The sequence below is a fragment of the Coenobita brevimanus genome, chromosome 70 (assembly GCF_032717465.1).
Source record: "Coenobita brevimanus isolate Jiangsu-jjx chromosome 70, ASM3271746v2, whole genome shotgun sequence".
Taxonomy (NCBI): Eukaryota; Metazoa; Arthropoda; class Malacostraca; order Decapoda; family Coenobitidae; genus Coenobita; species Coenobita brevimanus.
Genome location: NC_137023.1, coordinates 3,027,406 through 3,042,901, shown reverse-complemented (window position 1 = coordinate 3,042,901; position 15,496 = coordinate 3,027,406). Strand labels below are relative to the sequence as shown.

The 15,496-nt window shown below is 43.0% G+C and overlaps 1 protein-coding gene across 1 annotated transcript in view; it reads right to left on the bottom strand.

The window, feature by feature from the left end:
- The window catches only part of LOC145406338 (organic cation transporter protein-like), an 82,288-nt gene extending 73,456 nt beyond the window's left edge, over nucleotides 1–8,832 (bottom strand). The window contains exons 1-2 of the mRNA XM_080277500.1: nucleotides 8,451–8,832; nucleotides 5,528–5,663 (exon numbers count right to left, since the gene is read on the bottom strand). Coding sequence (XP_080133626.1) covers nucleotides 5,528–5,663; nucleotides 8,451–8,832 — 518 coding nt within the window. The remainder of the gene's footprint in view (nucleotides 1–5,527; nucleotides 5,664–8,450) is intronic.
- Nucleotides 8,833–15,496: the final 6,664 nt, after the last annotated feature.

Here is a 15,496-nt window from a genome sequence, read left to right as displayed (position 1 = left end):
AACATGTCCGCTGCACCCACCAGTGTGACGTCTCAACTCTACCCTAGTGTGATATCCCAAATCTGTCATAGTGTGACGTCTCCAATATACCTTACTGTGATATCCCAAATGTGCAATACCGTGATTTCCCAAGTCTGCTTTGCTGTGAAGTCTTGATACTACATAGGTGTAACATCCCACGTCTACTTTTGTGTGACGTCCAAACTTTACCTTAGTGTGAAATCCCCACACAGTCAAATCAGTTACTGTGACGTCTGTGGTATCCATCAGTGATGAGGGACGTATTTTTCGACTAAAAGATCTGTCGCTGATCAACTCCTTCATATTATGTGCCTTTAAAGTTTGTTGTGTCGTAGATGTTGTGAATTATGCTTCAAATGTAAATTTAATGAAAATTAGCACGATGGTGCTAAGGCTCCAGTGCGTGTGGATGGTGAACTAAGTGAATTTTTCTTTTTGAAGGTTGGGTTGAAACAGGGATGTGTCATGTCGCCATGGTTGTTCAATCTGTTCATGGATGGGATAATAAAAGAGGTACAAGGTAGGGTAGTGGATGTTGGAGTGGCCCTGGTGAGAGAGGATAGTGTTTGGAAACTCCCTGTACTGTTGTTTGCAGATGATACTGTGTTGTTGATTTTTTTTTATGCGAGGAAGAAGGAACCAAAGGCCATGAGCCAGCAGTAACAGTTCCCTCCAAGAGAAAAACAAAATACAATAGAGAGCCAAATTCAAGATCCGATCATTTTGAGATGCCTGGACACACTGCGTTTGAAAGACTGGAGATCATAGGCAGCAGGAAATACAGACAGAGGGAGACAGTTCCAGAGCTGACCTGTTGCATAAATGAAAGACTGGGAGTAACGGTTAACTCTTGCATTAGAGAGTTGGACAGAAAAGGGATGAGAGTTTGCTGCCAGACGGGTGCTACGCGCCCGTAGTAGAAGAGGAGGAATGCAAGCAGACAGTTCAGAGGAGCAGTGACCATTAAAGTAGCGATAGAAAAGAGATAAAGATGCAACAGTGCGGCGAAGAGACAGAGGTTGAAGGGAGTCAGTAAGAGGAGAAGAGTTAATGAGACGAAAAGCCTTTGACTCCACCCTATTGAGAAGAGCTGTTTGTGGAGAACCTCCTCACACATGAGAGTTGTACTCCACACAGGGGCGGATAAAACCCCTGTATAGAGTCAACAATTTGCGGGGGTAAAGAAAGAGCGGAGTTGGCTTAGCACACCCAATCTCTTGGAAGCAGATTTTACAAGAGATGTAATATGATCTTTCCAAGATAAATCTCGAGCAAATGAAACCCCAAGCATGTTCAAGGATGATGCAGGATTAAGCTGAATATTACTGAACATTAGTGGGTATACCCGTGGAAGATTTTGTCGGATTGATAGGTGTAAGGACTGAGTCTTAGATGCATTAAAAACAACCATATTATTTTTACTCCAGTCAGAGATACGAGCCAAGTCAGACATTAGGTGTACCATAGCCTCATCCCTTGTTTGTTGAAGTAACAGTTGAGATGGGCGTTGCGGGAACCGAATGGAAAGGTGAAGGGTGGAGTCATCAGCGTATGAGTGGATAGGGTTAGATGTACAGCTTAGAAGATCATTGATGAATAAAAGGAAGAGAGTTGGTGATAGGACAGAGCCCTGAGGAACACCATTGTTGATAGATCTAGGAGAAGAACGATGGACGTCTACAACAGCGGCTATAGAACGACCAGAAAGCAAGCTAGCGATGAAAGCACTAATAGAAGGATAGAAACAGTAGGAGGGCAGTTTGGAAATTAAAGATTTATGCCAGACTCGATCGAAAGCCTTTGAGATGTCAAGTGCAATGGCAAAGCTTTCGCCAAAGTCCCGAAAGGAGGATGACCAGGAGTCTAAAAGGTAGGCGAGAAGATCGCCAGTGAAGCATCCCTGACGGAACCCATACTGACGATCGGAAAGAAGGTTGTGATAGGAAAGATGCCTTAAAATTTTTCTATTGAGAATTGACTCGAAAACTTTTGAAATACAGGACGTTAAAGCAACTGGAAGATAGTTGGAGGGTTGGGAGTGGTCACCCTTCTTTGAGACTGGCTGAATGAGAGCAAACTTCCAGCAAGAAGGAAAGGTACAAGTTGACAGACAAAGGCGAAAGAGTTTGCCTAGGCAGGGTGTAAGCACAGAAGCACAGTTCTTGAGAACAACAGGAGGGACCCCATCAGGCCCATATGCCTTGTTAGTACTGAGGCCAGTGATGGCAGAAAATACATCAACTGAAGAAATTTTAATGTCAGCCATGAGGAAGTCAGAGGGGGGAAGTGATGGAGGAACAGCACCGGAATCATCTAAGGTGGAATTGGAGGAGAAAGTCTGCGTGAAGGGATCTGCTTTATCAGTAGAAGAAATAGCTACAGAACCATCAGAGTAGAAAAGAGGAGGGAAGGATGATGAAGTAAAGTTATTAGAAATATTTTTGGCAAGGTGCCAGAAGGAGCGGGAAGAATTCGAGTTGGAGAGTTGAGAGCTTTTAGTACGGATGAAATTATTTTTAGTAGAGCAAGGAACAGACTTAGCACGATTCCGGGCAGAAACGTAAAGATGATGTGATTCAGGGGTGGGTTGGCTCCGGTACCTTTTGTAGGCCCTCTCCTTGTTGCGGACAGCATTAGAACAAGCGTGATTAAACCAAGGCTTTCTTGCGTTAGTCAAAGGATATGAGAAAGGAATGTATGCTTCCATGCCCGAGAGAATAACCTCCGTAATGAGCAAGGCACACTCAGATGGCTCCCGGCCATGGAAGCAATAATCATTCCAGGGAAAATCAAAGAAGTACTCCCTGAGTGCCTCCCAGTCCGCGGCTCCAAAATGCCACAGACGACGTTTCCCTGGAGGGTCCACAGGCCGTACCGGAGTGATAGGACAGGTTAAGGTAATAAGGTTGTGATCGGAGGAGCCCAACGGAGAGAAAAGATTAACAGAGTAAGCAGAAGGATTAGTTGTGAGGAAGAGGTCAAGTATGTTGGAGCTCTCTCCAAAGCGGTCAGGGATACGGGTAGGGTGCTGTACAAGCTGCTCTAGGTCATTAAGGATAGAAAAGATGTAGGCTTGTTCACCAGATGGATCAGTGAAAGGAGAGGAGAGCCAAAGATGGTGGTGAACATTGAAATCTCCTAGAATGGAGATTTCAGAGAAAGGAGAAATGGATAGAATGTGTTCCATCATAGAAGTAAGATAGTCGAAGAATTTTTGATAGTCAGTAGAATTAGGGGATAAGTAAACAGCACAGATATATTTAGTCAAAGAATGACAGGAAAGCCGAAGCCAGAGTGTAGAGAATTCAGAAGAATCGAGTTCAGGAACACGAGAGCAAGATAAGTCGTTGCGTATATATACACAACAGCCACCTTTGGCTTTGAAATGAGTATAGAGAAACTAGGAGGATACAGAAAAGCGTTTGCTGTCAGTTGCCTCAGACAGCTGAGTCTCCGTTAGAAAAAGAAGATGAAGTTTAGAGGAGGAGAGGTGGTGCTCAACAGAGCGAAAATTAGAGGAAAGGCCGCGAATGTTGCAGAAATGAAGAAGAGAGTCAGACAGTGGTTCCAGGCACCTCGAGTCATCACCGGGAGAGGGGCGGATGGTGGGGGCATTTATGGTCCCCCCCCCCCTGGGGACTCCGAGGCTTGGTGAGGAGACGCCATTTTAGTTGAATTTTGAATAGGAAGTGTAGTGTGTACTGTGCATGTAGTTTGGTGTAGATATTAGAGAAATTTGTACTGGAGAGCATGCTGGCCTACTCTCTGTGTAATTGAGACACTGAAAAAGTTCAGCAAAGGGGGATGGTCAGGAACTAGTCCTGAGGGCTGATGAAACGGGAGCTCCAGTACTCCCTGTCATCAGCTTTTCATCCACCTCGGGAGTACTGCCCTGCTCGACTGGTGCTACAGTCTACTCCTCTGAAGTGAAGACGAAGGGGAGCTGCAAGGCTTAGTGGATGAGTTTGGGAGAGTGTGCAAGAAACGGAATCGACAGGTGAATGTAGGGAACAGTAAAGTGATGATCTTTGAGAGAGGTGAAGTCAGTGAATGTACAGCGAGGTTGGATGGTGAGGAATTGGAAAATGTGAGTATGTTTAAGTACTTGGGTAGTGTGATGAGTAAGGATGGAGGTTTGGAGGGTGAAGTGCTTGAAAGGGTACAGCAGGGAAGAAAGGTTGCTGGTTCTTTGAAAGCAGTGATAAGAAACATGGAAGTGAGCATGGAAGTGAAAAAGTTACTACATGACAGGATTGTGATACCAACTCTAATGTATGGAAGTGAAGCTTGGACATTGTTGGAAGGACACAAGTCAAGAGTGAGAGCAGTGGAAATGAGTTATTTAAGAGGAGCCTGTGGAGTCACATGGAGAGACAGGCTGACGAATGAGGATATAAATGAGCGTTGTGGTGTGGATGTGGATGTGATAGGAAGTGTTACGACGAACACACTGTGGTGGTTTGGCCATGTGGAGAGGATGGAGGGTGAAAGACTGACGAAGAGAGTGTATGTGAGTGAGGTGGAGGGGGGAAGAGGGAGGGGGAGGCCGAGGATGAGATGAAGGGATGGGGTGGAGAGGTATATGAGAGAGGGGGGTATGAGTTGGGAGCAGGGCAGTGAAATGGCGGGGGACAGGACGACGTGGTGGCGAATTGTTTGTGGCCACCCCAAACGGGATTGAGGCGTCTGGCAATAGACAGATAGAGAGATAGATAGTTTAATGTTAATCTATTGTTATTATAAGCAGAACTACTCTCTAAATTCAGTATAGCTATTACTTGTATACCTAAAATACAGTTCCACACGGAAAGGATCTCTTCTATGTATCTATCATTTTCTTAAACGAAGGCCAGTAAGAATGATAGAACCAAAAATTCGATCCAAAACAGAGTGAAGGCATCTAGTCCAAAGACGACTTAATATTCACAAGCTGTGGTGTGTTGAAGAGGGAGGGTGTTGAGGGAAGGGGAATCTGTACTCCGAAAATTTAAAGTTTGTCCTTTGCACCAGCCATACTGCATGTGCAAAACTGAAAAACAGAGGTCGTCTAGGATCTGCATAACAAACATTAAAAACCACTGATAAGGGAAGAAGTGGGACTGCATGGGGAGAGAGGAACTTAGACCAATGAAAAGCAGCCCAAGCAAAGGTGGCCACGTTGCTGTGAGCTGTTGCACAAGCTGTAGTGCTCTGTGGTGCACCCAGTGGCAGTGACAGCCATAGTATCCCTCTGATGTTTGGTGAACACAGTGAAGTAGCAGCAGCATGCCACTAAAACCATAGTATCCTTTTGTTGACTGGGGTACACAATGAAGCAACAGCGGCATGCCAATAAATCCAAAGTATTCTTCTCCTTACCAGTGGATACAATGAAGCCGTAGTAGCATGCCACTAGCATGCCACTAATAATTGATTGTGAGGTATAAATTTTCACTGAACAGAATGTAGGAGGCGAGAATGTGTAAAACTGATAGATATTTACTAATGGCAAGATAGTGAAACCTACCTGAGAGGGACAGCCAACGCAATTATCTGCTCCTGCGTCCAGTTGGCACCTACCAGGTCTGGCACGTGACACCAATAGTCTGGCGTTGCGCCCAAGAATTGGTATGACAAGCTGCCGAACGCGGGCATCATCCCAGCTGTAAGAAAGATGGAGAACGGGTAAATAAGAAACAGATGGGTCATAATTAATCACCGAAGAACTGGTATAACAGGCTACTCAGTGGGGTCGAGAAATTACCTGGAGAGAAGATTAGAAGAGGTGGCAGGAAGTGGGATAGACAAGACAAGAGGAAAATGACGACAGGGTTGAAATTATTTGCTGCCAAAGTGATGCAATGTGCTGATCAGCGGGTCAGTAAACTGTTTGCCTTGCTTCAACTTGCCTTCACGGTCTTTTATTACACGCACTCTTCCAAAATGTGAATGAGTGTTTGGAGCGATGTGTGTGTGTGTGTGTGTGTGTGTGTGTGTGTGTGTGTGTGTGTGTGTGTGTGTGTGTGTGTGTGTGTGTGTGTGTGTGTGTGTGTGTGTGTGTGTATGTGCGCGTGCGTGCGCGCGTGTTAACAAAATAATTTAAGTTTCTATTCCAAACTTAGTCTAATGGCTGAGGGAAAGTCAGTAGGTAAATCTATAGTTTTTGAGGACATTTGGTCAGATGTCAAGGTCACAGGGATAAGTGATACGGTGACCTAGCAAAATCGACAAAAGTAATTATCATCCAGCTTTGACCAAACTCAGGGAAAGGATTGAGGGTTAGACAAGAATGAAGTCATTTAGTTCTGATAACATTAAGTCAAAGGCCAAGGACGGATTCTACCTGTGTGTGTATGTGTTAACAAATAACACTCAGTTTTATTTTATTTCGAAAATTTTTGTGCAAGGGTTGAGAGTCAGATAAGAAGTGAATCTGCGCAGTTTTCTAGAACAATAGGTCAAAGGTCAAGGTCACAAGGAAGGTCAACTAAAGCAGTTTTTATTCAGTTTCGCTCAAACTATCTGGAAGTGTTGGCGATAGGGGACAAATAAAATGATTCAGTTTTTAGACCAATAGTCATATATCAAGGTCACAGGGAAAGATCACAGGCCAAGGTCATAGGCGAAGGTCAATTCAATTTTCATCTCATTTGAGCCAAAGTTAGTGGGCGGGAAAATGGTCATGTAAGAACGAAGGGACTGAGTTTTGATGACTGTCAGGGAAAGGTCAGCATTCGACCTGTGTGTCTGTTTTGATTTAATAACAATGAAACTTGGAGGATGACTTGAGAATCTCCCAGTGTTGATTAATTGTTGTTTTTGGACAAGAGGGTCACACACCAATGTCAATTTAAAATTTTTATCCAATGTATACGAGACTTTATAGTAGGTCTAAGGTTAAAGAAGGCCCAAAAGATTTGACTTTGGGAACAGTCAGCCAAATGAAAAGGTCGGAGGTACAGTGACAGTAAGTGGGAGTGAATTCAACAGTTTTGTTTTATATGAACCAAAGTTCGTGGAAAGGTTAAGGGATAGGCAAGAATCAAGTCTTGGAGTTTAAGAGTATTCTATTGATGGTCGAGGTCGCAAAGTAAGTCATACATTTGGTCCTTAGTCCATTTGATCTGTGCTGGTGCTGCATTACCTGAGTGCTCCTCCTTGTTACTATTGAACAGGTCAGTTCAGTGACTTCTCTTAGATTAGGAGTGGGGAACCTTCTCCTATTAAGGGCCATTAGGATGTTTGTAACATCATTCGCGGGCCATACAAAATTATCAACTTAAAATCAACTGTAGCCCAGTACATAGTTATATAGATAGATATAGATATAGATATACAGATATATAGATAGATAGACAGATAGATTCGTTCATGAGTTTATGAAACTGCATTTATGAATTGCCTCGCGGGCCTGATCAAATGGTCTTGCGGGCCTTATACGGCCCGGAGGCCGGACGTTTTTCATCCCTGTCTTAGATTATTATATTTTTGCTATTTCCAGACAATTCCTTAGCACTGAGGGGAGGGGCGTTAGAAATACTATAAGTTCTCGTTGTTAGTTGCATTGTAAAAGTCTCTTATTGCTATTAACCACTTCAGTTATTTTGCCTTTTTTGTGTGTGTGTTATCCCTGAGCATTTATTTATTAAATTTGGTTTGGGGATCATTGGGAAGAAGTAAGGTCATAATGTCACCACAATTGATGTTCCGTCAACTACGGCTACTCTTAACCACTGTTTATTAACCAGAGTTCCATCTTTTTGTAATATCAGATTGTACTTAATGACTTTGAACTGTTCACTGAAAGACTCATTATTATTTACCGAATGACTACACAACTTAGTAAATGACGCAGGACTACTTATTGAGTGACAAGAATACTCTATGTACTTAATTACTTTGGATTATATAATGAACAGCTCAGAACTACTTATAGGACGACTTGGGGTTTCATTTTTTTTTTTTTTTCATGAAAGGAAGAAGTAACCAAAGGCCAGGGGCCCACAAATTGTTCCCTCCAAGAAAAAACAAAACAAGATAAAGGAGAGGCAAATTCAAGATCCGTACTGACCTACAACTACTCACTGAATTGAATGGCTCAGGACTGTCCTGAGTACAACTCACTGGATGACTAGGGATTACTTTAAAAACATTTGGGATTAATTATTGAATGATATAGGAGTGAACGGCGTTGAAATACTTACTCAGTGTTATTCAACTACATACTGACTGTCGTAGTAATTCTTACTTAGATTTACTTACCGTACGGCCTAGGGCTACTTACTCAGAACCCTTAAGATTACTTTGTGTTACTATTTTTGGTTATTCAGTTAGAATTACTTACCTAAAACCACTTAACTAAACTACTTAGGGATACTTACTTAGAACTACCTACATCTGCTTATTAGGTATATTTTCCTGGACAATGTACTTAGAAATATAGTACTTACATATTGAGCAGACGATAATGACCATAATATTCCACCTGCCTTTGATGCCCACAGTCTCGATCAGTTCCTCAAAACTCGTGATCTCGGCCACACGTTTGTCTATCTTTTCCTCCGCGTGCTCTAGGTCATCGGTTGCCTGTGTGTCATCCTTGTTTGAGTGGGCCCTCAGTGTGCAATTTGTGGTGGCTGCAGGGTCCGTGTCCGCCAGGAGTGCATGAGTTTCGGTCACATCACGCTCTGCGTCAGCCAGAAGTGTGTCATTTGTTGTGGCATCAGGGTCTGTGTCAATCAGATGTGTGTTATTTGCTGTGGCATCAGGATCTGTGTCAGCCAGGACTGCGTCGGATGCGGTGGCAGCAGTGCCACATGGATCATCCTTCATGTTGTTGGTGACATTCGTTGACACACACACACACTTTTCACCTGCAGGAAAGGTACAGCGGTCACGCACTGTCACGTACTGTTTATGTGTGCGTGTGTTTATGTGTGCGTTGATCAGGTGTTTGCTGTGAGACAAGTGTGTGAAAAGTATTTAGCGAAAGGCAAGGATGTATTTTGGGCATTTATGGATTTAGAGAAAGCGTATGATAGCATTGATAGGGAGGCTTTGTGGACTGTTTTAAGATTGTATGGGCTTGATGGTAGGTTACTAAAAGGGGTGAAAAGTTTTTATGTAAATAGTAGAGCGTGTGTAAGAGTGGGAAATACTGTGAGTGATTGGTTTCCCGTGAGAGTGGGGCTGCGACAGGGATGTGTGATGTCGCCTTGGTTGTTTAATATTTACATGGATGGTGTTGTAAAGGAGGTGAATGCAAGAGTTTTGGGTGGTCTGAGTCTGGTAAATGTTGATGGAGGAGAGTGGAATCTGAAGCAGCTGCTGTTTGCAGATGATACTGCACTGGTGGCTGATTCAGAGGAGAGATTGAGACAGTTGGTAGAGGAGTTTGGAAGGGTGTGTGAAAGGAGGAAATTGAAAGTAAATGAGAATAAGAGTAAAGTGATGAAGTGTACGAGGTTGATAAATGGTAGGGGGATGAATATAGTTTTGAATGGCGAGTTGCTTGAGGAGGTAGATTGTTTTAAATATCTAGGGTCACATGTTGCTGTGGATGGAAGAATAGATGCAGAAGTGAAGTTTAGAATAAATGAAGTAGGAAAGGTGCTGGGAGGAATGAAAAAAGTGTTTAAATGTCGTTCGCTTAGAATGGATGTAAAGAGAAGGCTGTATGAGGGTGTTGTGGTACCGACTGCATTATATGGGGCTAAAACATGGAATATGGGTGTAGCAGAAAGGAAAAGTTGGAATGTAATGGAGATGAGATGTCTGAGGAGTATGTGTGGAGTGACGCGTATGGATCGAGTGTGAAATGATGAAGTGCGAAGGAGAACTGGAGTTGTTCGGGAGATGGCTGGTAGAGTTGAGCACAGGGTGTTGCAATGGTTTGGGCATATGGAGAGAATGGATAATGAGCGATTGGTGAAAAAGATAACTAGATCTGATGTGAGAGGTGTAAGGCTGAGAGGAAGACCACGAATAGGATGGATGGACAGTGTGAAGAGAGCGCTGGATGCGAGAGTGATGTCTGTTGAGCAAGGAAGAGTGGCTGTGCGTGACAGAAATAAATGGAGAGAAACTGTGAATGAATAAGTGATGACGCAGCCCTGAGGGGATATTCTCCCGCATTTGGTCTGATCAGCTAGTCAGGTCAGGTGCGGGTAAGGGGATGGGTCTATAATGATGTGGCAGGGGTAAACCAGTTCTGCTGTCGGGCCCTGCTGCGGATGTCACTGATTGCATTGCACAGTTGACCCTTGTGTGGTGTGGTGCAGTGAGGATCTGTCCGTTCTCCCCTTTGGGGTAAAGATGCGAATAAATGTGTTTGAATGGATGAGTAAATGGAGAGTGAGTCGTCCTGTCTCGGCTACCTCCCTTTCCTTGGGGGAAGCAGCCTAGGTATATATATATATATATATATATATATATATATATATATATATATATATATATATATATATATATATATATATATATATGTATATATATATATATATATATATATATATATATATATATATATATATATATATATATATATATATACTTATTTATATGTGTATGTATGTATGTATGCGTGTTGATAGAGAACTGAGTGAATTTTTCTATTTGAAAGTTGGATCGAAACAATGATGTGTCATGCCTCCATGGTTGTTCAGTCTGTATACGGATGGGGTTATAAAAAAGATACAATGTAGGGCAGTGGATGTTGGAGCGGCTCTAGTGAGCGAGGGCAGTGTTTGGAAACTACCTGGACTGTTGTTTGCAGATGATACTGTGTTGTTAAGTGAAGACGAAGGGGAGCTGCAAGGCTTGGTGGATGAGTCTGGGAGAGTGTGTAAGAAACGGAGTTTAAAGGTGAATGTAGGGAAGAGTAAAGTGATGGTCTTCGATAGAAGTGAAGTCAGTGAATGTACAGTGAGGCTGGATGAGGAGGAAATGGAATATGTGAGTGCATTTAGGCACCTGAGTAGTGTGATGAGTAAGGATGGAAGTTTAGAGGGTTAAGTGTTGAAAGGATGTAACAGGGAAGATAGGTTGCTGGTTCCTTGAAAGCAATGATAAGAAACAGGGAAGTGAGCATGGAAGTGAAAAAGTTACTTCATGACAGTATTGTGATACCAACCCTAACGTATGGAAGTGAAGCTTGAACCTTGTTGGAGGGACAGAGGTCAAGAAAGATAGCAGTGGAAATGAGTTATTTGAGAGGTGCATGTGGAGTCACATGGAGAGACAGACTGACAAATAAGGAAGCAAAGGAGCGTTGTGATGTGGATGTGGATGTGATAGGAAGCGTTAGGAGAAACGCACTGAGGTGGTTTGGACATGTGGAGAGTGAGAGACTGACGAGGAGAGTGTATGTGAGTGAGGTGGAGGGAGGGGAGAGGGAGGGGGAGGCCAAGGATGAGATTGAGGGATGGAGTGGAGAGGTATATGAGAGACAAGGGTGTTAGGTGGGAGCAGAGCGATGAAATGGCGGGGGACAGGACGACATGGAGGCGCTTTGTTTGTGGCCACCCCTTACGGGATTTATTTTTTTTCTTATATTTACCGTTTATATGATTGTTCGTATTTTGCTGCCCCTTGGCACTCAAATGGAACATCTTGTGTGTGGCGTGGATGTCTCAATCTCAATCTCAGCTTGCTTGTGTTAGATAGCCTACCTCATGAAATTACCAAACAGTCACGCCATCAATGGACGTAAATTATTAGACGCTGTCATTAAAAAAAAAAATGGAAAGCCGAAACGGTGCAAGGTAAAAAAAAAAAAAATAAATAAATAACTATTGGAGTCATCCCTGTACAGAACCCGATAGGGGCTCCTGAGCAGGGTTAAGGGTATTCGGTCACCGGGAACCTAGGGCCTCATAGAAGTTAGTTTTGACTGGCCACAGTCCAGTCACAGTGTCTGGACAAATAATCGCTATTTTCTCGATATACTACTTGCCATGTGTGATCAAGTGATTGTGTTTGGTCAGAGGGATAGGCTTTACTGTTGGGTTGACTGTTCCATACCAGAAGCATTAATCCATAATGCAATGGCCCGCCAGTCTTGTAGAGCCCCATTGATCTGTGTAGGGGCGGCGCAACTAAACTGCGAGGTCTACCGGGACATTTACACAATAATGTGCACTCGACCGGGACATTTACACTAGAGCGTGTGGTCTACCGGGACATTTACACTAGAGCGTGTAGTCTACCGGGACATTTACACTAGAGCGTGTGGTCTACCGGGATAATTACACTGTACTCTGCGGTCAAACATGACATTTACGTTCTAGTGTGCTGTTGGGATAGGATAGGCTTTGTTATGATATGTTGGATTAGGTTAGGGTAGGATGGGTTAGGATACGTTAGGTTAGATTAGGTTAGGATAGGATAGGATAAGTTAGGTTAGGTTAGGACAGGACTGGACAGGACATAAAAGGATGAGATAAGAGAGGATAAGTTAGGTTAGGGTCGGTTCAGTCCTGTCCTATCCTGTCCCATCCTATCCTATCCTAACCTAACCCAACCTATTCTATCATAACCTAACCTAACCTAGCCGATCCTATCCTATCCTGTCTTAACCCGGTAGACAGCACGCTATAACGTAAATATTCCGGTAAACAGCACGCTATAGTGTAACTATAACACCGTAGGGTTTCAGAGTTAAACAATTCATTCATGGCAGTGTGTGCAAAGGGGATGTGACGCATGCACTTGACTGGCAAGAGGTGAGTAATTAACCTCAGCTGTCCCTAGACTACTTCCACTTGAAACACTTTAACCAGACAAATGGTTGTCCGTTCACCTAGATAATATTTTCAGTAAACCTGTCAGGGCTGACGGTAGTGTTAGGGAGTGGAATACAGGCATCGGCGTAAGATCGGGGGAAAAGGCAATTCTGCTTGTGTCGAACGAGACTTTTTTTTTCGATTCCATCTCTGATGGTTAGGTTGCTTAGATATGTTATATTGTACGCTACATAGTTTCAGTAACCATTTTCATAAATGTATAAATCAAAGCTCTGCAAAAAATACGTCATACATCAAAAAACAAATCTAGTTGATATCATACGTGCCAGAATATGTATATTTTCCCTATGTTTATGATTCACATAACCTATCAACATCCTTCGATACCCTTTGTAATTATTTACGGGCTATTGCTTATTTACGCTATTCTGTATTGTTCATCCAGCGCAATATATATATATATATATATATATATGCGTGTGTGTGTGTTAGGGAAACACACATTACACGATATGACGGGGAAACTCACATTACACGTGCGTACATATGTAGAAAGTTTTTTACGTCTCAGCCGGGAATCGAACCCGAGACCTCTTGACAGAAGTCAGGCACTGTTACCACTACACCATGGCGTGATAAAGTCTAAGCCTCCTAAATTCTATGACGAACCAGGTAAATCCATTATAGGAGGATACATTTCAAACCCAAGCCATATAACGATGCATATTTCAGACACATCAAGAAAGGACTTGTTTCACACACAAAAATCATGCGTAATTGGACCACGCACCAGTCATACGGAGTAATGTATAACAATGGGATTGGTCAAAATTTAGTTACTTCTGAAATTAATACGCATAAAGAGAGCGAGAAAATTCCACATCCCACCGACAGATCACATCAAGGTACACAGACAAGTGGTGTGTCTCCAATAATAGAAGCATCTGTAAGTTTATGTGTACCATACAGAACCACGTAGGATCGAACGCTGCAGCCAAGGGTGGCCCTCTTGTCCGAGACTCTGAGTGACCATACAGTATCTTTCCTTCTTGCCTGGAAGTTTGTTGTCATTCAACCTGTCCCGAGGAGGACAACTACCTCCAACCCTGTAACTATCACTCAGTTACTTTATTGTTGTGTAATCTTGATGTTTTTAATGCTTCAGAATTTTAATTCTTACGTCTTTCAACCCGTCAGAATTTACCACCGGAGTATCCTCTAATTTTTAACAATATCCAACTCAATCCTGCATCAATTTTAAACATACTAGGGCATTCATTCTCTTGGGCTTTATATTGGAAGATCATATTGCCTCTCTTGTAAAATCTGTTTCCAAGAGATTAGATGTGCTAAGCAGACATCATGCCTTCTTTACCCTTGTCTAGTTGTTGACTTTATACACGGGCTCCATTCGTCCCTGTGTAGAGTACAACTCTCAATTGTGGGGAGGCTCCCCACATACAGCTCTTCTCAGCAAGGTGGAGTCAAAGGCTATTCGTCTCATTACCTCTCCTACTCTCACTGGCTCCCTTCAACCGTTGTCTCTTCGCTGCACTATTGCACCTTTATCTCTTTTCTATCGCTGTTTCAGTGGTCACTGCTCCTCTGAACTGTCTGCCTGCATCCATCCGTCTCTACGGCAGGCACATAGCATCCATCTAGCAACAAATTCTCATCCTTTTTTTTGTCCAACTCTCGAATGCAAAAATTAATCATTACTCCCAGTCCTTCGTGTATACAACAGGTTAATTGTGGAACTGTCTTCCTCTGTCTGTAGTTCCTACTGCGTGTGACCAGTCTTCCAAACGCAGTGCGTCCAGGAATCTCGAAATTAACAGATCTTGAATTTGGCTCTCTGTTATCTTTTTTTTTTTTCCTTGGTGGGAACAATCTCACGGGCTTCTGGCCTTCGGTTCGTTCTACCTGGCACACACACACACACACACACACACACACACACCTGCCATTCAGACACATGTCCAAAGTTATAATTATATTATATGCGTATGTGCAGACACATTCACTCTTATTTGGCCGTTCAGCACTACCTTAAAAAGAAATACAAGTTTCTGGACCATTCTTCACTCTGCACAAAATCAACAATCTTATGCATCGACACAAGAACATGAAACTCCAAGGAAAAGTCCCGCCCCATTATCCACGAAAAGTAATACCAATGTAGAATATGATGAGTATAAGGGACCCAAACACCCATTTGGGAAATTTCAGTCTACATGAAACTGAAAGAGGCCCATCTGTAACCCAGTTGCCAACATCCTGCCAAGTTTAATCAGAATCGTTTGTCCAGTTTCTGATGCGCTACACATACATACACAGAGACATAGAACTAGAACAAGTGCTCGTGGGCCCTTTGGGCCCCTCGCACTTGCTCCTGCGGAGGGCTCTCACTTTTATGTGCTGTTCGAGTGTAACGTTGTCACTTGGATTTTTTGCAGCTAACCAATTGATCGTGTTATTTGCAGCTTCGGGAATGGAACCTAAGTTGTCCGAACGCAAGTCCTAAATACTTTACTTCTACTTCTGGGCAAAAAATTCTACGGAGATCCTATGCCGGGCGCCTGGAGCTGCGTTTTTTGGTCAAAATGTGATCGCTCATTAAATTTAGTAAAAGTTTTTCAATTGTGATGGGACCAAGTTTTTTCACATCAGCGATTTTTTTTTTTTTTTTTTTTTTTTTTTGGTGCCAATTTCGGTGCGATCTGAATGTGTAGTTTGGGCTGCCCAAAATACCC